The sequence below is a fragment of the Chlamydotis macqueenii genome, chromosome 5 (genome assembly GCF_036417535.1).
Source record: "Chlamydotis macqueenii isolate bChlMac1 chromosome 5, bChlMac1.mat, whole genome shotgun sequence".
Taxonomy (NCBI): Eukaryota; Metazoa; Chordata; class Aves; order Otidiformes; family Otididae; genus Chlamydotis; species Chlamydotis macqueenii.
In genome coordinates this window covers 58,077,232-58,103,848 of record NC_141560.1, presented here as the reverse complement: position 1 = coordinate 58,103,848, position 26,617 = coordinate 58,077,232, and the positions used below count along the sequence as shown (strand labels likewise).

The 26,617-nt window shown below is 44.2% G+C and overlaps 1 protein-coding gene across 5 annotated transcripts in view; it reads left to right on the top strand.

The window, feature by feature from the left end:
- Positions 1 to 25,779, top strand: part of DENND2B (DENN domain containing 2B) — a 206,380-nt gene extending 180,601 nt beyond the window's left edge. For all 5 annotated transcript variants that reach the window (XM_086747947.1, XM_086747948.1, XM_086747944.1 and 2 more), the window contains 6 exons: positions 18,163 to 18,340; positions 19,450 to 19,491; positions 20,469 to 20,580; positions 23,139 to 23,378; positions 24,387 to 24,473; positions 24,876 to 25,779. In XM_086747947.1, the coding sequence (XP_086604073.1) occupies positions 18,163 to 18,340; positions 19,450 to 19,491; positions 20,469 to 20,580; positions 23,139 to 23,378; positions 24,387 to 24,473; positions 24,876 to 24,910 (694 nt within the window). In that variant the 3' untranslated portion in view covers positions 24,911 to 25,779. The remainder of the gene's footprint in view (positions 1 to 18,162; positions 18,341 to 19,449; positions 19,492 to 20,468; positions 20,581 to 23,138; positions 23,379 to 24,386; positions 24,474 to 24,875) is intronic.
- Positions 25,780 to 26,617: the final 838 nt, after the last annotated feature.

Genomic DNA, 26,617 nt, shown 5'->3' with positions numbered 1-26,617 from the left:
CTGTAAAATAGAAGCTAATAATGAGTCCTTTGACAAAGCCCTGGAGAAAGTGAGAGTGGATTTAAATTCAGTACTTACTGAGGTTTTCATAGTTTAGATGGGGATGAAGTCTAAAATGAAACACTCTGGCTTTGAGGTAATAACTGTCTATCTTGGAACCTTTGCCTTGTTTGACGTGAATTTTGTTTATGGGCATCACAGCTGTAACCAAAGGAGTTTACCAGTAATGTGGGAAAAAAAAAGTGAAATATCTTACAGGTCCAGTCTGTGGGCCCAAAGAATGAGAGCAGGAAATTAAAAAGATTTTTACAAGGGTTTGATTTCTGCATGTACCCAAACAATAGCTTAGAAATGAATGATGTTGAGATTTAGGCTTCAAACAATGAGAAGCAATAGGCTTTTGTGGCTGCCTGTTTAAAAGGTCTCCAAGCAATAAATGATTTCACACATTAGACAAGTTGGGAAAGTCATGTCTGGTGAAGGGAGATTAATTCAATAGATTGTTATTTATGGTTCTTACAGTGCCTAGAATGTGAAAATTTACAGTCCTTGATCTTTGCACAAAAGAAGTTGCCATTTTTCAACACAGTATTTTGCTTTCCATGAACAGTCAAGACAACAACAGAAATAAAGATAACAATAGAGAAACTTGGAAGAATAATAACTCATAAAGAAGTAACTTAAAGTTTCCATTCCTTAAACATCTACTGAAAGCACAACTGAGATGATATGTCTCATCTCAGTTCAATCGCTGGGAGCCCCTATTTGTTTTCCCAGCATTCTGCCTGTTCACCCTAACTCTGGAACAATCCCAACAGCTCTGCCAGCGGCAAGAGGAGAGGTGCTCTAGTGGAGTTTAAGAGGCTAGGCAGCATATGCAAAGTCAGTATGTTCTGGGGCTCAGGGAACACTGGCCTTGCTGCAGGCACGAAGGTAGCAACAGAAAATAAATAGAAAGCAAACACTGGAAGAAAAAATATTTCTCTGCTTGTTTTAATTTTATGCTGGGGAAACAAATTTGTGGACATGTTTGCTTAGGAGGTGATGTATCCATGCTTGTGAGACCAGTCTCTTGCCTTTTCCCTTGAATGTTTGGAAAGGGGCAATTTTGTTATAACCCCATTTGTTATAACCCCATTTTCAATAAATGAAAAACACACTTGCTGCAATCCACTATATTGTGAAGGACTCTAAGCATATTTTGCTTACATTTCACATGTGGGTCCAGTCCAACGCCAGCAAGAGTCAATGGGAGTGTTTGGATGAGACTTGCATTTTGCTGTGGATCTAAATCCAAGAATATTCCTTTCAATGGCCTTTCTGAAGCTTTAGGGGCTGTGAAAGGCTTCTATAGAGTTGTTGCTCTTGTAAAAGGCAAAATAACTTCTCATTGATGTGAATTGTGTTTTTATGAGAGAGATTTCAGCTACTTCGCAGTGAAGCAGGAGCATGGGCCTCAAGGAAAAAAAACTGTTGACAGCAATGGGTGTTATGCTTCTAAACCATGTAGGTGAACTTGAAAATGTACCTCAAGGCAAAGGTGAGCACTTTCTCTAAAGTGGCAGTGTCAGCTCAGGAAGTCCCCCTTCCTGCTCCCCTTGTTTACTCCTGCCCTGCGCCACACTCTCCCTCAACCAGGAGGCTGTGCTGGCCCAACCACAGTAGGAATTACTCATTTTGCAGAGTTTCTCCAAACCAGACTGGTCCCTTGGTCAGGTCACACCAGCAGCTCCTGTGTTGGGACAGGGGCAGAGCAGGGGGCTGGGTGTGGCCAGGAGCATTAGGATGGGCCCACTTCAGGGTGGTGTTGCCACTGAAAGGGGTCTATCTTGCACTATCCTTAGGTGTGAGCCAGCTGAATTAATGAGATACTGTAAATTTGTGAATAAACCCACAAGTCTTTACCTGTGTGCAAGGCAGATCTCTGGGAATGAGGCTGATGCCATGTTGAATGACAGTGAACCTCAGTGCAGCTAAAGCTCCTTGCACACCAGTGTCTTCCTCCCTTCAGGATGACCACAGATTACTTTGTTTTCCCAAGGTGAGGTTTTTCCTTTCCATGTTTCTCTTCCCCTCTGCCAGCACACATCCCCTGGCCCAATACGGACCAGTAGTCTGTCACCTTGTGTGCTGCAGACCCCTGAAACCCTCTGCAATGCTCGCCCCATGAAGTTAAGAGGTGCTGTTGCAAGCAGAAGCTAGGCATCTATGAGGTGGGAAGGCTTTAACCTGCTAGGGATAAAAACTTCTTGTCATGTTAAGTCTAAAAACCTCCCTGCACCTCCACAAAGTATTTTGGACTGCCTGTGTCTTCCAGCACAACTGTAGAAAGTCCAAGTGAATCCCAGACTTGACCAAAGGTTATGGGCTCCAGACAAACACTGACTAATACAGAACAGAAGCATAAATATGTAAATACTGGAGGAAGTAATCTAGCAGGCATGTCTCTGTTAACTTTATGGAGCAAAAGGGGAGCAGAGTGTACTTGTATACAAAGGTAAAGGCTTTCAGAACAAACAACAGCATTTTGCTAATCTCACAGATGGAGGCAGCTTAGGGCTGTCCATGTTACACCTGGTATGTTCAGGGAGCCTTGATGCTTGTCCTCATATTTGAATCTGTTGTTTTGAGAGTTGTGAGGCCAAGCTAGAAAGCAGCATAGTTAGCAGTTCAGAGGCAGCCTGGTCCCCATCTCTCAGTGCCTACCTATAAAAACAGTATTAGGGATCCTTTAATCTAGCAGACTAAATCATGGCATGATTTTCTTGCTCAAGTTAAAATACACAAATTCAAATAAGAGGTAAGTGGCAACGTTTTAGTAGTAAGAGTAACCTGTTGTTCCTCAGCCCTGTAGCAAGGTCAAGTGGAAAAGTAAGAGAAGCCAAACTTTTGGGCAGATTACTAAAGTGAAACCTCATTCCCTATTTCCTTATTCTTTTTTTTTATTAACAAAAGTAGGATATAATTCTCACAAAATAATCACGGCAATCATAGGCCTGACCAGGCTCACCTGCCACCTGAGAATGATCCTTTCCAGTAGTCTGTCCTATCATAACGCTTGTAAAATCTGCCAGCCTGCAGGTTAAAAGGTAAAAATGTGTGAGTTAGGACAAACAGAGAAAGTGTGCTTAGTAAACAGACAGTGATCTTTGGCCAGTAATAAAGATTTCTTCTACTTTCCCCTGTCACAAAGTCCTCCTCCCCTCCAAAAAAGGTGAGATAAATTGGACAACAGACACATGCCAGAAAACAGCTTGTGAGGGAGACTTTACTGTTGCCAGTCTCTAACTAGTCTATACCATTTCTGAGCACAGGCTACAGGAGACTTAACTTTGTTTTCTCTTGGTCACAGTTGGCAGAGCCCTATGTTGAGCTAGAAGTTCAGTTCTTTGTCTCAGGGAAAACATTTTTTTTAGTTATCAGCTGTGCATTGAAAAAGGCGATGTTTAGAGATGCAAGTTGCTGTACCTGTGGAATGTGTAATATGTCCCAGTATTATGTCTAAATCCAGGAGAAATATGGATGGCTGACATTTCTTCTGGTATTTTTTTATCCCAAGATCTTGAAATGCTTTCTTAATACTGTCAGGATTATTATGCTTGTCTGGTCTGACATGCCCAACATAAGCTAGAGAATTTCTTCCACTAATTTCTGCAGTGTAAGGAATGAGGTAAGGTAACTAGCAGAGCTGTTTCACGAGATTTTTGAGAGAAATTTTGCACTTTATTCCCTCCTCTCAAGAGATACTTACATTTTGTACCACTTGGATTACATTTCTCTGGCACTCAGATTCTGTGATAACTTATGCCAACAGAGGAGCTGTGCATGTACAGTAGGAAAATTTGTGTCAGGCAAAAGAGACAGCCCGAGAAACAAAATGAAGTCTCTGGCTTGTTTAAGATTCTGCAGTCCCAGAGAAGCAATCTCATAATGACATTTTTAATATGCAGTAAACTTTGACAGCATTTTTAATATACCAGGCTCGTCCAGAGGGCTTTAAACTAGAGTTGCTGGGGGAGGGGGAGCACAGTTCAGCCCACCACTGTCAGCATGGTGCCAGTGCCAGCACCGAGGGTCCAGAAGCTGAGGAAGGATTGCAGATACGTGCAAATGAACTTAAACTGCGGTCCAGTAGAACCCCTGTCACTCCAGCCACCAGGTCAGCTTTGTCAGGGGCCCAGCTGAAGTGTCTATAGACCAGTGCATGCAGCATGGGGAATAAACAGGAAGAGCTGGAGATGCGTGCACACGAGCTGGGCTACGACCTTGTTGGCATCACGGAGACGTGGTGGGACGACTCATATGACTGGAGCATCAACATGGAGGGGTATAGGCTTTTTAGAAAGGACAGGAAGGGGAGACGAGGAGGGGGTGTCGCTCTCTACGTCAGCAACCAGCTGGAGTGCGTGGAGCTCTGCCTGGGGATGGAGGAGGAGCTGACAGAGAGTTTATGGGTCAAGATTAGAGGATGGGGACGGACAGGGGACGTTACAGGCCACCTGGCCAGGAAAACAGAGCAGACGAGGCGCTCTATAGCCAAATAGGAGCAGTCTCACGGTCACAGGCCCTGGTCCTCATGGGGGACTTCAACCACCCTGACATCTGTTGGAGAGACAACACGGCAGGGCACAGGCAGTCCAGGAGGTTCCTGGAATGCATGGATGACAACTTCCTCCTGCAAGCGATAGAGGAGCCAACAAGGAGGGGTGCCATGCTCGACCTTGTGATCACCAACAGGGAGAGACTGGTGGGGGATGTGAAAGTGAAGGACAGCCTTGGCTGCAGCGACCACGACACAGTGGAGTTCAAGATCCACGGGGCAGCGAGGAAACTACATGGCAAGCTCTTAGCCCTAGACTTCAAGAAGGCGGACTTTGGCCTCTTCAGGGACCTGATGGGAATAAGGAAGCCTATAGAGGGTGGAAACAGAGACAAATAGTCTGGGAGGTCTACAAAGAGGCTGTGCGAGTGGCCAGGGATCAGGTGAGGAAGGCCAAAGCCCTGACGGAACTGAATCTGGCCGGGGATATAAAAAGCAACAAGAAGAGCTTCTATAGGTATGTAGGGGACATAAGAAAGTCCAAGGAAAATGTAGGCCCCCTCCAGAAGGGAACTGGTGTCCTGGTTACCCTGGACATGGAGAAGGCTGAGGTACTCAATGACTTTTTTGCCTCAGTCTTCACCGATAAGGGCTCTTGTCCCCCCACCCAAGCTGTAGGAGGCGCAAGCAGGGACTGCAAGGATGAACTGCCCACTGTTCTCGACGAGCAGGTTCAGCATCATCTGAGGAACTTAAAGGTGCACAAGTCCATGGGACCTGATGAGATCCATCCGCGGGTCCTGAGGGAACTGGCAGATGAAGTTGCCAAGCCACTGGCCATCGTATTTGAGAAATCGTGGTGGTCTGGTGAGGTCTCTGATGACTGGAAGAGAGGGAACATAACCCCAATTTTTAAAAAGGGGAACAAGGAGGACCCGGGCAACTACAGGCCGGTCAGCCTCAGCTCTGTGCCTGGCAAGGTCATGGAGCGGATTCTCCTGGAAACCATGCTAAGGCACATGGAGAGCAAGGAGGTGGTTGGTGACAGCCAACATGGCTTCACCAAGGGCAGATTGTGCCTGACCAATTTGGTGGCCTTCTATGACGGGGTGACAGCATCGGTGGACAAGGGACGAGCAACGGATATCATCTACCTGGACATGTGCAAAGCTTTTGACACTGTCTCACACGATATCCTTCTCTCTAAACTAGAGAGGCATGGGTGTGATGGACGGACCACTTGGTGGATAAGGAGTTGGCTGGATGGCTGAACTCAGAGAGTGGTGGTTAACAGCTCAATGTCCATGTGGAAACCGGTCACGAGTGGTGTCCCTCAGGGGTCCGTGTTGGGCCCGGCCCTGTTCAACATCTTTGTCGGCGACATGGACAGTGGGATAGAGTGCACCCTCAGCAAGTTCGCCGATGACACCAAGCTGTGTGGTGCCGTCGACACGCTGGAAGGGAGGGATGCCACCCAGAGGGACCTTGACAGGCTGGAGAGGTGGGCCCGTGCAAACCTCATGAAGTTCAACCAGGCCAAGTGCAAGGTCCTGCACTTGGGTCACGGCAATCCCAGGCACAAATACAGGCTGGGCAGGGAATGGATTGAGAGCAGCCCTGAGGAGAAGGACTTGGGAGTGCTGGTGGATGAGAAGCTCAACAAGAGCCAGCAATGCGTGCTTGCGGCCCAGAAGGCCAACCGCATCCTGGGCTGCATCAAGAGAAGCATGGCCAGCAGGTCGAGGGAGGTGATTCTCCCCCTCTGCTCTGCCCTGGTGAGACCCCACCTGGAGTACTGTGTCCAGTTCTGGAGCCCCCAACACAAGAAGGACATGGACCAGTTGGAGAAGGTCCACCAGAGGAGGGCCACAAAGATGATAAGAGGGCTGGAGCACCTTTCCTGTGAGGACAGGCTGAGAGAGTTGGGGCTGTTCAGCCTGCAGAAGAGGAGGCTCCGCGGAGACCTTATAGCTTTCTTCCAGTACCTCAAGGGGGCCTACAAGAAAGATGGGGAGAGACTGTTCAGTAGGGCCTGTTGTGATAGGATGAGGGGTAATGGTTTTAAAATAGAGGGAGGTAGATTTAGATTGGATATTATGAAAAAAATGTTTACAGTGAGGGTTGTAGAACACTGGAACACGTTGTCCAGAGAGGTGGTGGAAGCCTCATCCCTGGAAACTTTCAAGGCCAGGTTGGATGAGGCTCTGAGCAACCTGATCTAGTCCGGGATGTCCCTGCTTCTTGCAGGGGGGTTGGACTAGATGACCTTTGAAGGTCCTTTCCAACTCTATCCATTCTATGATTGTATGTCACAGGAAGGGTAGGGCTTGTATGATTTTCCTTTTCCTCCTGCCCGTCTTTGCAGTGGTATTTATTCATGTCACTTCAGGCTCCAGCCCAAGCTCTGTAGTGGGAAAACATAATCATTTTTCTACTTATGATTTGTACAACAAAATTCTCTCTCCCTTCCCCATGAAAGGGAATGGGATAAGAAGATGGCCATGTTGTTTGGTAATTCCCTTCTGGATTGCTTATTGTCACAATAACCGCATGGCAGTAAGTTGCAACATTTTCCCAACTTGGCCTTTAACTCCCTGCAAGGGGATTTAGAAAGATTCCCTCTTTTCAGCTTTTGAATGAGAAGGATTAGGGGGTTGCGATTGTTCTTCTCCTCCTTTGTTACTACCTAGAAAAATTATTCATCCTACTTTACAGCTGTCATGTTGTTAATAGTGCAATGATTACTGCAAATCTGAAACCACAGATGTGAACATTAACAAGGACTGGTGGGAGCAAAGGTCCCAGTATGGAAAGAACATGTAGTTAACACTCCTCTGGAGCACCTAGGCCAGAACTACTTTTGTTATGGATTTATGCTAAGAAACTGTGTGCAGGAAGGGACTGGATAATGCTGTGAGCACTAAGGATAACTTTCCACTTTGAAATGTTGGGGTTTTTTTTTCTTGTAACCACCTGTCAAAGCCTGGAGCAGGTGGCTGATGTGTCAAAGCAATTATTTTTTTTTTGTCAAAAATCTCATTTACTTGAGCTTTCTGAAAAGTATGGTTGAACCCCAGTTGCTTAAAAAGTCAAATCCTTGTTCTGAAGGGCACTTTGCATGTCTCTTTCTCCAGGGGCTTTCGTGTGCCTCTCTTCTCATGCATAAGTATTATGGAAGCAAAAAACAATGTCTTAGTTAAAACTACATTCCCCTTTAATCAACTTTCTTTTAAATTAAGTACTTCAAAGCTGCCCTCCGAGAGAGATCTCCTGACAGTGCATTCTCTCGTCTGCAGCTCTCAGCTCCATGTAATGCAACCTTGATTTGTGCCATGAGCCAGGGTTGTGCTTTGCAGGTTATCTGTGGGACTTCAGCCTTTCTGTCAGTCAAGTGTTCCAGGCATATGGGAGCTGGATTATGAAAACACAGGTCTTAAGGAAGTAAAATAATTTACTAATTAGTGTACAGTTATGATAATTTGGGGAAGTTTTGCATAAAATATCTGTTTTCCAGTATTTGGATGGAAAACAAAAAGAAAGCCTCCTGTATAGTCAAAATGAAACCTGTTGAATACTACCTCTTGGATAATATCCCCTAATGAGTTGTTTAATTATAAAACATTGAAAGTCTGAGTTACTTTTAACTGATTAACAAATCCAATGGCTTTAAAAAGGGAATCCCTAAGAGCACATATTATTTCTGTCCATCTCTGTTTAGCTAAGATACACTGTCACAGCAGGGTAAACAGCTACCTCATGCTGATTGTTCCTGATGTCACCTCCTGGCTGCACTATGACATTGTAACATTCATTAAGCTGGTGACAGTACATTGCAATTGGGTAGAGATTGCTGCAGCAGCTCTCTTGCGTAACAATGTGGGCTGCCAGGAGCATCACAGATATAATTTTTGGTCTTTTTGTTGTCATCTTAGAAAATACTAAAATTTAAGTTTCTTGCTTTTAGCATGTATCTTAGCACAGTGCCCAGTGTACCAAAATATGATGTGAAGTTCTGTGATGTTCTTTCTGCTGGTATGATGGGACATTTACTGTGACAGAAAAGCTTTTCTGTGCACATGCTTCTGAACAAGCTTTCATGGAGGGGCAATGAATGAACAGGCAAACACTGTCATGGACCTTCACCCCTTTTGCTCAACATTGCCTGGTGTACTCGTAATGCGCTGTCAGGAGGCATTCAGATAATTACAGTGAGGCTGCTGATGCAACCATTCTGGTAGAATAAAATAGCACAAGATAGGAAAGGATGTTGCAAGCTTAAGCTAAAGGGGATGTGGTCAGAGAAGATGTTGCCGCCTCCATTTTCTGTAAAATATGATAAAGAGAGACCAGAAATGGAACACATGATGCAAATCGTTGGGCAAGTCTGCTCCATGAACGGTACTCATTGACATGGCAGTGAGGCATACAATGGCTCCATTAAAGTCAGAGAAAACAAGTCTAGAAACTGGGCTGTAACCACTGTGTTTATCATAAAAAATCGCCCACCTGGAATCAGCAGCAGCACGGAGGACTCCGTACCTGAGATCTCTGTAGCTCACATTTAGTAGTCACTGGAGGCTGTGCCAGAATTAACTGCATCACTGATGCCCCGCCGATAAGAACCTGCAGCAGTGTTTTCACCAGACAGGTGAGGCCATATCGTGATTCCTTTATTATAATTTTACAAGCTTGGCTTTTCTCAGACTGCACTGTAGAAAGCACCACACCTAAAACCTGAAGTGTGACTCGTTTCTTGTAAAACAAGATTTGGGTTTGGCTTGTTTCCACTGGGGAAAAAAAACACCATTTGAGGGTGAGGGTTAAGTAGCTACACTCTTTGAATTGAAAGCATAGTTAAAAAGATTCTGCAAAGGACGATGACTGACAATTGGGCTGATGTGATGTGGAAAATACGCATTTCCTCATCACTCTGTGCACCCATCTCCCTGCCAGTGTTATCGCTGAGGCCTTGTTTGCACTTCATGAGATATCACAAGTCCCTTGCAGCAAACGTGTCAGCATTCAAATTAGGGAAAGCGCTGTGACTTGACACTGCCTTTCACCCTTGGAAAAATCACGGTTAGGTTCTCATTTTGTGCCAGGCTGCTGCTGCTATATGGGGGAAGCCTGGCTTGGGAGGTGAGGAAGCAGTGGATGGACCCTGGAGGCTGACGGGCACAGGGCAATAGCAGTGCTCCGGGTTTGATAAAGCAGTTATGCACCCTGGGAAACATTTGTCTTTTGAATAATATTTGCCTTTGTTAAGCTCCTGTGCAGAGTGAGGGATTTTCACGTGCTTCAGAACTAAGAGTGAGTCGTTAGCTCACTGCTAGTACTGGGTAATATATCGTACAGTCCATAACAGATAGGGATCTCTCATTTGTGTTTTAGAAAGCTCTTTACCCTGTTGCATAGATCAACTGTAGTGGTATTTGTTGTAGTGTGGGTAATGATTAAGCATTAAATGTCCAGAATTGGCCGCTATATTTGAGCTGACCCAAGTGGACTTGTCTCACCATGATTCTCACATGGATTATGTGTTCCCCTCTGTCATGATCACATTTACACAAGGGAATCTCCTACTTTATTTAGACACTAGGAGCAGAGCTTTCTTTTGACAGGTCTCCACTGACATCAAGAGAAAAATAACTTAAAATATGCACATATAGATTTGTCCATATTTCCTGAAAAGAAGGATGTTTGGTATTGATCAGAGATACAGTATTAGCTGCATACACCAGGCCAACTACTAAAGATCTCCTGTCATGACTTAGTTTACCTCTTACTTAAGTGTTTGCTTTAAATTATAAATCACAATGCAAAATATTACTCTGGCTTTTACAGTCTAAACTCACTCAATTTTCCATGTAATATGCACCCAGTACTTTGATTTTAAACATCTCATTGATTATTCTAAAGAAAGGTCAGATTTAGCACTAAAAAATTCAGAAAGTTCAGAACTCTCTTTCAAGTCACTTATGCAAAGACTCTATCCTAAACTTCCTGCAACTATCCAGATTTTCATAGATTTACCTGAAGGTTCAGTGAGGAGAGGTGCGTTGGCAGGGGAGTCCTTTTCCCTGTGCACCCCTGCATGGAGGTGGGCCCTTTACAGAACGATTCTGACACAGAGAATTCTCAGTCCACAAGGTTGAAATCTAATTATTTAATTTAAAAGTAAATTACATTATTAAAAGGCAACAAATATATTAAAGATATATTAATATTAAATTAAAATAATTTAATATCTTCTAAAATTAAAGTCTCTACTTCCAAATCACCCTATAAAAGCTTGAAAGATTCTCTGTAGTTTGCTTTATCCCTGAAGGGCTTCTAGAAAAGTAAAAAATTATTGAAATTTCAGAAGCTGAAACATGCCTTGCTGGCCAAAGAAAGTGACTTTATAGCCATTCAGATAGCACTCCTTTCCACAGCAGTCAGGGTGCTCACAGTTCAAAAGCGGCTATCTTGTGCTGTGTGTGTACTTGAGGGCTGAACTGATTGAAATAGAAGTGGAAAAAGAAAAGGTCTTTGAGGCTTCATTTCAGCAAAGTATTTCAGCACAATGAAAGTAAATTAAGGCTGAAACTGGTGCCAAAATCATGCTTTGTTTTTAATTGATGAAGCCAGGCATGAACTGACTATAATTCCTGCAGCTCTGTAGTCATTAGAAGTAATTTATCTATCAGTGTCCAGATAAATTACTGTATTAGAATTAATTTGCATTTGGCTCAAATGTCAATAAGCTCAGCAAAAATTCTGGTGTTTGTTTTGATCATAATCTTACATCTCTTACAGACAGGTAAATATAACCGTTGTGGAGGAAACCTGTCTTTTCAGTTTGAAAATTGTTCCTGACAAACTGTGTTTTTGTGTCTGTCTGCTTATCAGCAGGCTGTGCATAGTGGGGTAAGGAGGAACCAGTAGAGAAGTGGCTGAAATGTACGAGAACTGGTTATATTTGATTTGCATCTGTACCGCGAGCAGGCTTCGAGCCTCTGTCACACACCACCTGCTCTGCTTGTGTTTGACCTTCCCTCCTGCAGCTACAGCCCCTCTCAGCATCTCTGGTGCCAAAGGAGGATGGGTAATTGTCATTAGACAGCCTTACAGTCCCTCCCATTTACCTATAGCAACAGGGAGGAACATGTTTTTTACAGGGACCTAATAATTTGGCTGCATGTGCATAACAGCATTATCCATCTTCACATTAAATTGTTTTCCCTGGTCCTTGTGCCATTCAGCCCAGCCAGTCACTGTCCTGTCCCTTAGTTTTGCATCCCAGCCTCTTTGTCTTCAGTTCATGTTTCCTTTCACCTGCTCACCAGGCTCATTGATGCTTTTCAGGCTTTCTGCTTTGTCCTTCCCCTGTGCCTCTGCAGTCTGTGTGTGCTGGAGGGGAGATGGTCTGAACCCTCGGCCCTGTAGCCTTTTCCCAGAGCCTTTTACAGAGTCATCTGCAAACCTCTTGGACCCTTTTATCTTGCAGAGTTGTCACAGACTTCACCCTCTCAGAGACCGGAGTTAATCCAGGATCTGTGGAGGTACTGAAGGGTGTAGGAGGGAAATGTCAGGCATCTGTTTTTGCTATGCAGTTCTTCAAAGGCACAAGAGTAGGAACTATCACAGAAGAGCACGGCAGTGGCCTGTGATGAGGCATGTGGCTGTGTAATACACACCTGAGTCGAGGTATTACACCTGGAAAGGACAGAGCCTCCAGACTCCAACCTCAAGTGGGAGGAGGCTCTCCCGAGCAGATGAGAGGATGTGGGTCAGGAAGGTAACCCAGTCTCAGAGCAGTTGTGGGCTGGAGCATGTATGCATTAACACAGCAGATGGAAGAGTTCAGCAAATGTGGACAGAATAACATAATTAAATCAGCAAGGAGAAGTGAGAAACATGAAAAGGTTGTGGAAAAGGGCAGTGGAAACACTTCTCTATGAATTTACATTTTTGGCTACATTTCTCCATCCAGGGAAGCAGAGGGACCAGATTCTGACAACTGGTCCCAGTCCTGTGCATGGTTCAGAGCATTGGCATAGCACAGAGCTGACACCAGCCCTGGAGTGACAGAGCCACTGTGTGGCTTGACCCCGCACATAAGGGGTGGTCTCCCTCCTCTCCTGGCCGAGTAAACTTGTCTGTCCCTTGAAAGAAGAGGAGGAGGAGTAAGGGAAAGGGATATTCTCACCTTCCCCTGCTTCAATGTAAATGCCACAATGACTGTGGAGATGCACAAGAGTAGCCAGGTAGGACCAGGGAGCCTTGCCAGCAAATGTTTTACTGTGCTGGAGGCTTTAGTCTTGGACTTAGGAGATGCTCAGGATGTGAGGGTCCCTAAGATCTGTGAGAAATTGTAGGTGGTAGATAGAAACAATATAACTTTTGGCTATTATAGAGAAAAAAAATATCAAGTTTATCTGTGGAATATTTCCAATGTTACTAGTATGTGTAACTGAATATGACTTTAACATTTCTTGAGAGTTGGTGACTTGCAGTACACAAGGAGCCATGGTCCTCTGAAACAGAAACATCCAGACACAACCAACACTAACACCTCCATCAGCAGTGCTCCCTGCAGCTAGGGCAGTGTCCATTCACTCTTCAACAGAGGACAACGTGTGTTTCTCAGAATGTGGTAATTGTACTGTGATTAGATATTAATATAGCCTAGACTTTGGGTTATTTGTTGTTTGACTAACCCAGAAATGTATAGCAGACATCCTCCTATCTAAAGGACAGTAAATGTTCTTGTTAAGTCACACTAATTTGCTTTTGACATGGGCCTAAACCATGTTCACAACTAGTCTCCACAATTCAGCTGAGTCACGGTAATGCCTGAAATTCCTGTGCCTCGGCCTTAGTCTGAGCCTTACATCTCCACAGCCAAGTACACAACAAGGAAAAGTTCCTATGTGCTATCATTAGAAAATTATTTGGAAAACAAAATAGCCCAGAGGAAAATAAATAACTTTGAGAGGGAAAGAAGCATTATCATCTTTTGTCTGTAACATGACAGAAGCTTGCTTCTTCAAGAGAAACTTCTGATTAAGAATGTCTCAATAAGACTATATAATCTTATATTAATACTTTCACGGGGAGAAGATTAAACACTGAAGGTTTTTTTTTTTAATCTGGTGAATAAAAGACACAGGGAGAACCAAAACCTGGGCAAATTCCAAATAATTTTTAACAAGATTTTAGCCATGGGAAAAAAACCTGGAAGAAGTAGTGGATTGCCTGTGTTTTGAAATCAATTGAAACTGTATATTTTTCTAGAAATTGTTCACTAATTTTGCTTTAGCAGAGTGCAAATTATTGGGATGAGTACAGGGCAATGGAATGAGTTCAGTGGCATAGGCTGTGTAGTAGTCTGGCTAGATGATAGCCTATGTAACATATGTAAGAAAATTCCCTTATCCCACAAAACTTGCAAACACAGTCACCTTCTCACAGTCAGTTATTGTTAGTAGACTTATTCCACATGTACAGGTACATGTGTATGCAGGACAGCGTGTAGCTGACAGAGCAGAGAGACATGCCTGGTCTGCCAGCATCAGCAGCTCTGCAGAGACAGAGCATGGCAGGCTGGCAGAGCAGCCCATGTCTCTGAGGTGGGATGAGAGCTTCGTGTTAGTGCTGCTGGCATGGGGCAGAGGCACCATCTGTGTGTTGGAGGGAAGGAGGGAGCTGCACACCTGCACCATGCTGGGACCCCAGGTACAGGTGCCCCCATGCTGGAGCCCTGGGATCATCATAGTGCATCTCCCACTTGTGCATGGCTCCAGCAGCGCTTCCCCTCTTAAGTACGTGATATCTTATGCTTCTCACTAATGTGTGACTCATGCAATGGTTTGGGGGTTTTTTTTGTGCCCTGTATAAAATTACCTGCATATGGGTAATATAAGAAGTGTTTTTCAGTAGAATGACAGCTAGAACATCATGCAGTGTTTCTGTAAAACTGCACAGATCAAACAAAAAAGCTCTCTCTCAAAACAAGCTCTCTGGATTACCAAAACTGCCCTAGACTATTAAAAGTTAAAGTATTTTGAAAATTTACTTTCTTTGACTATTCTGTTGCTTTACTTTGTGTGCTTCACACACTTAAAAGAAAATAAATCATCTGACCTTACTTTTTATTTCTCATGAACAAGAACAGTGGGACAATGTGTGGGTTGCACATTTTGAAAGGAAAAACTGGAGCAGACATGGTTTCCCAGGGTAGGGCTTTCTTTTCTAATTTACCAAAAACACTTCTCATTAATAATACCCTTTAAAAAGGATCTGAGTCACATTCTAGAGATTTAAACTGGGGGTTCCCTTACATCCATCATCTCTGAATTTGACCTTACAGAATGTAAAAACCCCACACTGAAGTGAAAGATGTGTATCCTTTCTAAATATGAATATTTCCAGCTATGTAAGAGACACAGGCACTTTGTTAAAAGCAAGAGTTTGTTAACAGCGTGTGGGACTCCCACTGCCCTCTGCACGAGCAGTGTTCGGGAGGGAGGGCAGTGGGCAATTCTGGGGACTGAAAGTTCAGACGAAGTGTTTCATGGTGGGGTCAGCCTGAAAAATCTCACAGGGAAAGGTTTCCTGAGGCTGAATTTTGAAAAACTGTGTGCAGAGCCTTAAAGTACACAGGCTGAGGTGCTGACAAGGGAGATGGTGTGGCTCGCGGGATGCTAGCAGAGCAGGGTGCTGTCGCAGGACACCCCTACCATGGCCACTTGCTGGGTTCAGCTGCTGCTCTGCCCCAGCCAGCTCCTGGGAAAGGTCTGAAAGAGAAACCAGTGTCCTGGGCTGGAGCCTGAAGCCTGCCCTAACATGGGAATTGCACACACGAGTGGATGCAGAGGCTGATTTACGTCACAGCATTGCGGGTCAAACAACATGTTACCAAAGGGCATTCTACAGAACGGAAAAATATACTAACCAAGTATCAGAAGAATGTTTGTCTTTTAGTTGCTTAGCTAAGATGACTGAATTTGTAGTAGTTGAAAATGTCACAGAGTCATTAAAGTGAGCTTGAGAAAGGGCTGAGAGTCTGTACCATGCTCCACGGCTCTGCTGAAACACACCACTGTGCCTGCTACGGTACACACTCAAGACCAAAACTACGAGACAATAGCAGCACCGTTGCCTGCTATTAAAAAAAAAAATAAATTAGGGAAATGCATCATTTTACAAGAAACCTGTGTCAGGCAATATATGTTATAAAAATAAGCTGTGATTGATAGATCTTAAAGGAAATGTCAAGTAAAACCAACCAGCCAGATTATTTGCAGTAAAAGACAAGCATTTGCTCTTCCCCATCCTTTCTCTTTTTGTCCTCTAATTCGCACTTTTCCCATTCAGCAAACTTCAAAGGTTAATCACTGACAGGAACAAACAGGTGAAACCTTTCTCCTGGCCTTGGAATAATCCACAACTGAAAATGCTTCCAGTGGAGGTCTGATGCCACCTAAAGTCTCCAAGTCTTGCAGTAGAACAAATAAGCATTTCTCCCCAGCATTCTTAAGCAGTAACAGCTCTAAAGTTATTAGTTATTTATAGTTCTTTGTGGCTACATTAAGCACAGCAGAAGCTTGCACTGTGAGAAAATTAGCTCAGTCTTGCTAGGCTGGGTAAAAATCAAAATTTCAGTCATCCTCAGCCTGCGAGAAGCAGACATTGTAACTCAGTCCAGAATCAAAGCTCTGAAATGGAGAGCATGTCTTTATTCCCCTGATGATAAAACTAGCTTGGTAGCAATGCTCCTTTATTTTTAACATTTGGAAACCATGGGACTGTCAAAGGGAATCAGATTCAGTAGATGGAATGACAAAGTATGCAAGACATTTTCCACGAATTATATCAAGCCTTAATGTTTAGGGGATAAAAACATGTATTTTAGAGTATTCTACTGAGCAAGATTAATACCTTTATCATTCTATGATTCTACGAAAACCAAAGTAGGACGAGAAAGAGAACAAAGTAATTTCCCCCCACCCCTCCATCTTCCCGGGCTTAATATTATCTCTACCTCCTTCTCCCCAGCCGCCAAGCGCCACAGGAGAGAAGAGGGAATGGGGGTATGGTCAGTTCATCACTTGTTTTACACCGCTGCTTCATCATCAGGAGAAGAACTCCTCAGATTCCTCCCTTGCTCCAGCGTGGGGTCCCTCCCATGGGTTACAATCCTTTATGAACGGTTCCGGCTTGGGTCATTTCTTCCACAGGGTGCAGTCCCTCCGGAACAGTGGCCCCAGCAGGCCCTCCATGGGCCGCAGCCTCCTTCAGGCATCCACCTGCCCTGACATGGGGTCCTTCATGGGCTGCAGGTGGATCTCTGCTCCTTCATGGACCTCCATGGGCTACAGGGGGACCGCCTGCCTCACCATGGGCTACACCACGGGCTGCAGGGGAATCTTGGCCAGGAGCAACATTACTCCTCCCCCTCCTTCACTGACCTTGGCATCTGCAGCCGTTCCTCTCACAAGAAATTCTTCACAACAGGCAGGCAGATGCCTCTCAGATTCTCTTTACATCTCATCTCCTCTCCACTTCTTGCAGCCAGGCTGGGCCAAGTCGGGCCCAGTTGGCCGCCTGGCAGGAGGCCAGAGGGTGAGGCCTGCAAGGCCCGCAAGGCCCACAAGGCTTGCGCCTCCCCCTCTCTGCCCCCTGCTTCAGCTTCTTCAGACCTTGGTTTTGGTTTTTTTGGTTTTTTTTTTTTTTTTTTCTGTTTTTCCCCTTCTTAAATACGTTATCGCAGAGGCCTTATTAGGGAACATTCTGCTACCAATTGGCTTGGCCCTGGCCAGCAGTGGGTCTACCCTAGGCCTGGCCAAGTCCACTGGACAGAGTGGATCGTAGATTCTTGCAGAAGCTGCCACTGTAACACCCCTTGCCCGTCACTAAAAAAAAACAACACACCTCCACATCACACTAAAGAGGAATTTGGCCCAAGCTTTCTTTTGGTAGAGAATCTGAGACAGAAAAACAGCCTCTGCTTATGGTTCCTTACTCTTCCCTCTCCTCTCATCCAAGACTTCTCTGGGCCTGTTTCTATACAAAATGGCCAACAATTCTGGACAAAGGGTAAACAACTTCTAGCAGCTTCTTACAGAAGCTGCCACCATAGCTCTCCCTCACTAAATAAAACCAGGACAATGTTTCATTCTCATTTCCGCTTGTTTATGCATACATAAACATATTGCTTGACATAAGAACATCAGTATTATGCACTTTTACTACTGACATGGTCATAACAGCTAAGAATTGAGGTTGCTTTTGGATTTTAAGCATCATTCAAAGTGGCTGCTATTGAGTGCTATTGGGAACATTAAGCCTTGTCTCCTAGATCAAAGTGTCTCCTGACTGCTAAAATGAAACAAATTGATTCTAGTTTTTTTACCTTTAGTTTCAAGTCACCTAGAGATGAGCACGGGAGGAACTACCACACTGCACGGTACAGAAGTGGTAGGGACTGGTAGGAGACCTAGGCCATCCGAAGTCAGAAGTGATAGAAGGGCAGCCCCTTGGGCACTTGCATTTTAACACGCTACATTTATTAGCAGGTGGTAGGTGTTCTGGAGAAAGAAGAACCTCTGCTAACATGGTTGTTCTTCTCTCCCCAGCACCCTCTCGAGCTGCTGTCATGCCGTGGTGGCCCTGCTGTACCCCTTCTCCTGGCAGCACACCTTCATTCCTGTTCTGCCCTCATCCATGATTGACATTGTGTGCTGCCCTACCCCCTTCCTGGTGGGACTGCTCTCCAGTTCTCTGCCCAAACTGAAGGAGCTGCCGGTCGAGGAGGTAGGAACTGGCACCAGAACTGATTATCTAGAGTAAAGTTGGCCTCACCCTGGAAAGGGCCTGCCATTGGCACATCAGTCCTCATCTGTTTGTTTTTTAATCTGCCTCATTGTTTCTTCTCTGTCTAATTGTCATAGGCAACTGCCTCTTTGTAAAATTGCATTAGGTTTAGTCTTTTCTTTATTCCACCCCTCTTCCCATACCTGGCACCTTGACAGAAAGGAGTGTTAACCTGGTCAACAACTAAGTACAGTGTAAATAAGCTGATTTATTCTGATTTTGTTGTACTTGGAACAAGAAGAGGAAAACATGAAGTGCCATCTGCTATAATACCTATTAATGCTGATGGAAGTTGTGCATGAAGCCATAGCCAGCACAGAAAATAAAACCTTTAAGGCTTTTTTTTCCCCACTTCTAAGACTTTGTTAATACTATATTGGAAATCAAATGAGAGTTGCAATTCATCAGCTCTTCCAGTAAAATACCACAAAAATACTCAAGGGCACACTCTTCTCTCTTACTCCTATTAGTTTCCTGTCATTTTTCTATGAAATTTTGTTTTCTTGTGCTTGCTTTCAAGGCTCTCTTGTGCCTCTGGCCCATGTAAATCGTTGCTGTTTTCCTCTCACTTTCCTAGTATTGCTCTCCCACATCTTCCCAGCTTTGTCTCTCAGCTTTGCTGCTTCATTATCATTCATAAGTCACACCCTTGCTCTTCAGAAGCCCTACTGCCTCAGATGACACTGTTTTCTTTAAACCCCTCTGAAATACTTTTCATCTGCACGTTAACAAAAATGATTAGCAGTAACTTGCTTAGGTTTAAGAAAAAAAAACCTGCCTAACCCTTTTAGCTTTTTTTTTACATATTAACTTAGTATGAGATCTGTTGTATCTAACTATGTTAAATTAGACTTTAAGCTCTAAAGAAAAACTTTTGTTTTATAAAGAACACAACCTGTTTTTTCACAGGAATTTGAATTTTTCACAGAATTTGATTCATGTTGAGGCTTGGGACCATTCAGATGATCTTTTGCTATTAAAAGGCAAGCACAAGTTAATGTTTTCTGTCTCCTCAGATATATTTCACTACAGTGTTTTCTTTTCTTTAGGCTTTGATGGTTAACCTGGGATCTGATCGATTCATCAGACAGGTAAAGCACAGCTCAAAATGTTGCCATGCAGTCTAGGAAGCTGTTTACTCCTATAGTATGATTAGGTCTCAGCAGGAATTGTGCAGTGGGAAAGAGATTAGAAAAAAAAAGTGCTCATTTTTTTGTTTCATCTGCAAATAAGTACTACTCCTCAGGTATGCAAAAAGGATTGAGGCTGTGACTGTCAGAAGAAATCAAGAACTGCATTCACAGTGCAAAGAAAATGTTTCATGTTAGCAAGAAAACTCACACTGTTGGAGGTGAAAAGAACAAAAATTGCAAATAAAAGTTTATGAGTGAGAGAGGAAAGGTGAAAAATAGTTTAATGTGGTAGGAAAAGCAGGAGCCTTGTAAACAGGGAGATGAAGGATCACCATCTCTTGATAGTAATGTGGCACTAAATAATTTCTAAAATAACAATATGCAGGTTAGATGAGTAAACTTTCTTGTATGATTCCGTGGAAGATATGGCTGGTGAATAGTGGTTGCAGAGCTAAGATTCTTGTGTCTACTCGCTTTTGCTGAACAAGCATTAAATAAGATGAAGAGAGCAACAGGGGGAAAACCCAGAAAACAAGATATGCTAGAACAGAAGTGAAAGCAACTGTCAAGCACCAAAGAAGCTGCCTAAAACCAACTAGAGCAGCTGTGTGTACATGTAGTTAAGCTTTGCATGACGTGTATTTAGTTAAAAACAATTGTTTGGACTCTTTCTCATATAAAGAGCCAATTCCAAGTTTCTATATGTTTACCTTGCTCTTTGGATTAGCATTCCTGACTTTAATCTCATTAAAAATGTCAAGAAGTTTTGTTTAGAAATATATGATAATTGCACATAGATTTTAATTATTTTATGCAGGCATGACAGTAGCAGATACAAAATGCTTTTCTTCTGAATTTTAAACCTTGCAAAAGTATTTTCTGTAGCTGCTGCATAGATTAAATGGGATCTAAAGTTGTTTATTTCCCTCTGTCAGATGGATGATGAAGACACACTATTACCTAGAAAATTGCAAGCTGCTCTGGAGCAGGCTCTAGAGAGAAAGAATGAACTGATAAATCAGGATTCAGATAGTGATTCAGATGAGGGTAAGTTCATTTGGGAACAGGGACTTGTATAAACAAGTATGTCAGTAGTATTGTGACTTTGCATCCAGGAGAAAGAAAGATGGGACTTTATTACTCAAATACCTTTTGTGACATCAAAGATAGTCTCTGAACACACAGGGAAAGGGACTGATTGCATCAACCCACAATAATACATTGACAGTGGTCTATTTTAATTTCTTTGTAAACAACATGCACTCCCATCAGTACCTCTAAACCTTTACTGAAACAGAAGTTTGAAGTTAACTTGGCTGTAATTCAATTCAATTTGGCGTGTGTCTCAGTTCAGAGTTGCTCTTGGCACTTGCTATATTCAGAGGAGAGAAACAAGTACCTCCAGAAGATAGTTTCAGTGCAAGAGAGGCTGAGTTTCCTCTAAAGGTTCAAATTTCTCTCCAACAATTATAAAAACAGCCCAGGGTGAATTTAAATGTGGTTAAAATGTATGAAATGGGCTCCTATTCAGTTTTTGAGATTTATTTCTACTTTTCCTGGTTTCAGCAGGAATGCAGTTATTTTTTTCTCTCAGTAGCCAGTGTGTTTTGGATTTCGTATATGAAGAATGTCGATAAACACACTGATGATATGAGTTGTTGCTAATAAGACCAATGACACTGTCTGGCTTTCCAGGTCTTGCTAATGTGCAGGCGCACATCTCTCTGGGAGAGAGACACAGAATAATTGACCCAAACTGGCCAAAGAGAGTATTCCATGGCATAAACATCATGCTCCATAAGTGGGGTTGCCCAGGGAGGGTATCTCTCTTTCTTGCTCACTGGCATCACTCTCTACCTTGCTGGCTCTCTTTTGCTTGCTGCTCAGTTTTGTTTCTGTGATTGCTGCTCGGGACAGGCTGTATCAGTCATTGGGACATTGGGTGGTGAGAAATTGTGCATTGTTCATTTTGTATATTTTAGTATCCTTATATTTCATTATTATTGTAGTTTTCCTTTGCTATTCTAGTAAACTGTCTTCATCTCAAACGATGAGTTTTCCTTTCCTCCCAATTCTCTCCCTTATCCCACTGGGGAGGGGGAGGGTGAGCGAGAAACTGTGGTAACTAGGCCTAAACCACCACACTACTCATCTGTGTTACATACATAAAACTATTTTAGCATCTCAGAAATTATGAAACCCAAATTTTACAACATACACTTTTTGATCAGTTCTTGATAAGGGCTTACTATCCCCAGACCAAACGTCCCTCAGGGGTCCATGTTGGGCCCGGCCCTGTTCAACATCTTTGTCGGCGACATGGACAGTGGGATAGAGTGCACCCTCAGCAAGTTCGCCGACTTGTTGTGTGGTGCCGTCGACACGCTGGAAGGGAGGGATGCCATCCAGAGGGACCTTGACAGGCTGGAGAGGTGGGCCCGTGCCAACCTCATGAAGTTCAACCAGGCCAAGTGCAAGGTCCTGCACCTGGGTCACGGCAATCCCAGGCACAAATACAGGCTGGGCGGAGAATGGATTGAGAGCAGCCCTGAGGAGAAGGACTTGGGAGTGCTGGTGGATGAGAAGCTTAACATGAGCTGGCAATGCGCCCTTGCAGCCCAGAAGGCCAACCGCATCCTGGGCTGCATCAAGAGGAGCGTGGCCAGCAGGTCGAGGGAGGTGATTCTGCCCCTCTACTCTGCCCTGGTGAGACCCCACCTGGAGTACTGTGTCCAGTTCTGGAGCCCCCAGCACAAGAAGGACATGGACCAGTTGGAGAAGGTCCAGAGGAGGGCCACGAAGATGATAAAAGGGCTGGAGCACCTCTCTTATGAGGCCAGGCTGAGAGAGTTGGGGCTGTTCAGCCTGCAGAAGAGGAGGCTCCGGGGAGACCTTATAGCTTTCTTCCAGTACCTCATGGGGGCCTACAGGAAAGATGGGGATAGGCTGTTTAGTAGGGCCTGTTGCAATAGGACGAGAGGTAATGGTTTTAAAATAGAAGGAGGTAGATTTAGATTAGAAATTAGGAAAAAAAATTTTACGATGCGGGTTATAGAACACTGGAACAGGTTGCCCAGAAAGGTGGTGGAGGCCCCATCTCTGGAAGCGTTCAAGGCCAGGCTGGATGAGGCTCTGAGCAACCTGACCTAGTCAGGGATGTCCCTGCTCCTTGCAGGGGGGTTGGACTAGATGACCTTTGAAGGTCCCTTCCAACCCTAACCATTCTATGATTCTATGATTCTATGATTTAAATTCTGAGTCATTCAGAAGCTTACTCAAGAAAACTTACTCAAGAATTAAAATACAAGCTATAATTTTTATGAAGCACCCACAAATTTTTTAATTTTCTGAGTGGTTTCCTGAGGATTTGTATTTCTCGTTGACTCTTGGTTATGAAACACCAATTACACAGAGTGGCACTCTTGATTATGAAAGCTGTTATCCTATCTGATGTACGTTCAGGTCTGCAAGGAGCCGGTGCAACTCCTTTATTAGCATGGCATCAGTAAACCCCTAGACGACAGCACCTGGCCCCATGTGGATGACAATGCTGACAGCTCTAGTAGCAGCTGATTTTAGTGTCTTATTGCTGCCTTATTTTGCAGAATGTAACACTCTGAATGGATTAGCGTCTGAGGTTTTTATCCGATTCTTTGTGGAGACAGTTGGCCATTATTCCCTGTTCCTAACCCAAAATGAAAAAGGAGAGCGTGCCTTCCAAAGGGAAGCTTTTCGTAAATCTGTGGCCTCCAAGAGTATCCGCCGCTTCTTGGAAGTTTTCATGGAATCCCAAATGTTTGCTGGTTTCATCCAGGACAGAGAGCTCAGAAAATGCAGGGCCAAAGGTAAGAGTGCTTTTCTTTCCTGCACTGCAGGTTATTCGTGTTGCACACAGGTCCTGTGGCTAGTGTCTTTCTCTACTATCAGAGCAGAGTAAATTCTGTATGGCTGACAAATCTTCCCAAACATATTGTCTGCTTTTCATGGGCCTGGGTTGTAGCGATGCTGGTGGTAATAGAAAGGCTTTGACTAGAAGGACGTTCACATCTGAGCGCCTTAAATCACTCCAAGGTGAAACTGGAAACGGTCCTGCGAAGGGCGTTTCCACGCCAGGGGCCCCGCCCTGCCCGCGCTGACGTGATGACGCCTGACAGTGCTCCCAAGGTGGAGCCCAGCGCGCCGGGTGGCCAATTCAAAGTTAGGGGGCGGGGCGCGGCAGCCGCGCGCTGCATTGCAGCGCCGCCGGCGGAAGCTGCGCGGGGTGGGGCCTGGCTAACAGTTGCGGGTCCTGGGGGGTGCCCGGTGCCGTGGGGCGGTAAGGGGGTTTGCAGCCGCGACCGCGTCTGGCGAGAGCAGGGAGCAGGAGGAGCAGAGTGCGCTGCCCAGCAGTCCGGGGCGCCCAGCCTTGCTGGGGCGGCAGCGGTCCCGCTTCCTGGGCTGCAGCCAGTTGGTGCCGCCTGCCGGCAGTCCCGCTCAGCCGCGGCGCGTGCGGCGGCCTGGTGATGGCATGTCCCGGAGCGGAGGCGAAGTGGCGCGGAGTGCGGCCGCAATGAGGGCGGGCGGAGCGGGCGGCTGGCCCGGGCGAGGGCCACCCTCCTCGCAGGGATGCAGGTGGCCGCCCTCGCTCCCTCACTTTTCCGCCCTCGAATGCGTTACCGCTCACGTAGCGTCTGGGGCTCGCCATACCCGCCCTGATGAGACTGAATCGCCCCTTACCGGCGGTAACGTTTTATGGTATTAAAGAGGGAAAGGGCTGTTAAAGGTAAAAAGTTGGGAGTGCGCAAAGGCGCCGGGGGAAACGGATTCAGCCTGACACAGCTCACCCCAGCCCTATTTTCTCCCCTCTTCCACAGGTCTCTTCGAGCAGAGGGTTGAACAGTATTTGGAAGAGCTTCCAGACACGGAACAAAGTGGAGTAAACAAATTTCTGCGAGGTCTTGGTGAGGAAAATCTTTAGAAGTGCCTCTGAAATTAATTTTCATGTTTGTTTTTTTATTATTTAAAAAAGCCTTATTTGAGGTGAAATCAGATAGTCAAGCAGCTTCAGTGTGATAGGAAATATGAAAAGGAAAACAATGAAAGCATACTTAAAGCTGACAAAACCAGATTTAATGTTGATCCTTGTTAAAACTTTCATTTTCGCTTGGGACCATGGGAACCAAATCATAACCGAGGAGGAGAAAAGGAAGGCACTGACCGTTCAGGGTTCTGTTAGTTGGCTGTCCCTGCTGGTATTAAGTTACTCTACAGTGATGACATTACAAATTAGGCCCATTTGCTAAGTAAGTTTTGATTGCCCTTGGCTTTTCAATAGCTAGGGACTGATGGTGTGCTTTCTTTAGGAAACAAAATGAAGTTCCTTCACAAGAAGAACTAACTCCTTTCTGCTGAAATACCAACCCAAAGACTATTTATGACACTGCATGCGAGACACCTGCAGTGTTTCAGAGTTTGATGTGGGAGGAGAGCAGAGCAAGCTGACTGCAGCTTTAAGTGATGACCGATGCTGTTAGTGTGCCAGATGATGGCACCTTTCTGTATTTGGATAGAATTTGTACATAATGTGCTGTAAGCTTTTGTAACTGATTTTGTAATGGCCAAGGAAAACTGTGGTAAATATTTGTATATTCCTGAGAATAACAGGTGCTTTTTTTTTTCTTTAGTATGAATTGAGTTATGCTTGGTGCAAAAATGAATTGCTGATTATGTGCAGCTGACTGTCTCAGCAGAACCACTGACTTCACGGGGTGTTTGTGAGAACTACACTGATGCCTGAATACTGCGGGGATGAATTAACTTGGGTTCATTGGGTGGGAGAGGTTGTACGCACAGGGGCTGCTTTCATGTGGCAGAGTTGGCTTTTATTTTTTTTTCTTCTAATTAATTTTTAAAGAAAGAAATAACAAAGTAACTTGATAATATGGTACTTGGTTCACAGTAGAAAACTTCCACTGGGTTTGAACTCTGGTCAGTAAACTACTTGTAATCTATTCTGCACTAAGACTGCTAAACCTGAGATCTCAGTTCTTTGACATGCAAACGGCAATGAGTAGGTACAGTACATCCTTTCCTTATGTATGTATGTATGGTTTCTAATAAACTCTGTAAGTGCACCTTTTTGTTTATATTCATTTCAAACCTCTACAATTTCCGATGTTGAGTAGGTATAAAACCAGTGTAAGTTTCCTGTGGTTTTTTTTTTTAATGAATTTGTAATTAAAATACAAAATGGTTATTACAAACGTGTCTTTTAGTAGGTTTGCTATTTTGTGACCTGTAGTTTGATTTTTCTTTGATGTTTTTCACTAGGGCTGAGACAAGGCATTTTATATCCCTGTTTTGCTAATTTTATCCCAACAGAAGCATCTCTTAAAACTTTTTTTTTCTTTGCATGGGTTAGTAACAAACTACTTTCTGTCATTGTATCATAGATACTGGTCCTGAACTGTGGTATTTTCAGGTTGGTTTTGTGCTACCTTGGTTAGATGATGAGAGTAGAATACAAGCCACTTGTAGCAGACAGAGCCTTTGCCCACATTTCTAATGAGTTGAACACCTACGTTTCATGACAGCCTGCTTTTCTTTTGCATTATCTGCAGTCTGTCTAGGTGGTGTTTCCAATTCAGTGAAGGCTCTTTAGCAGGGGAGAGAGCTTGCCATGGCCTTTGGTGGAGTAGTGAATGTTACTCAAGCAGATCTCTGATCTGGTAAATAACTCCTGTTGAGGTTCTGTAAGTTTTCCCTTCGTCTGAAGAAGATAATGTTAAATACTGCCAGCTAATGAAAATTAGTTAAAGCTTCTTCCCTTAAAAAAAGCCCCACAAGCACTGTATTTTTCTTCACTTGCAGTGTGATTTTTTTTTTTTTTAGTTAGTTTGGCTTTGAGGCTTGCGCAACTCCTAACCTGACAGTGGTTCTGGTTTGCTATCAGCCTCACAGAAAAAAATTGAGGGATTACTAATGAAAAAGGTGAAGTAGTTTCCTTTTTTTCTTACCTCCCTCACACTCATGTATATACAAAAGCTTGCCAAGTGTACATGCAATGTCTGTAAAATATGAAGTGCTTTTGATTCAATGGAAATGT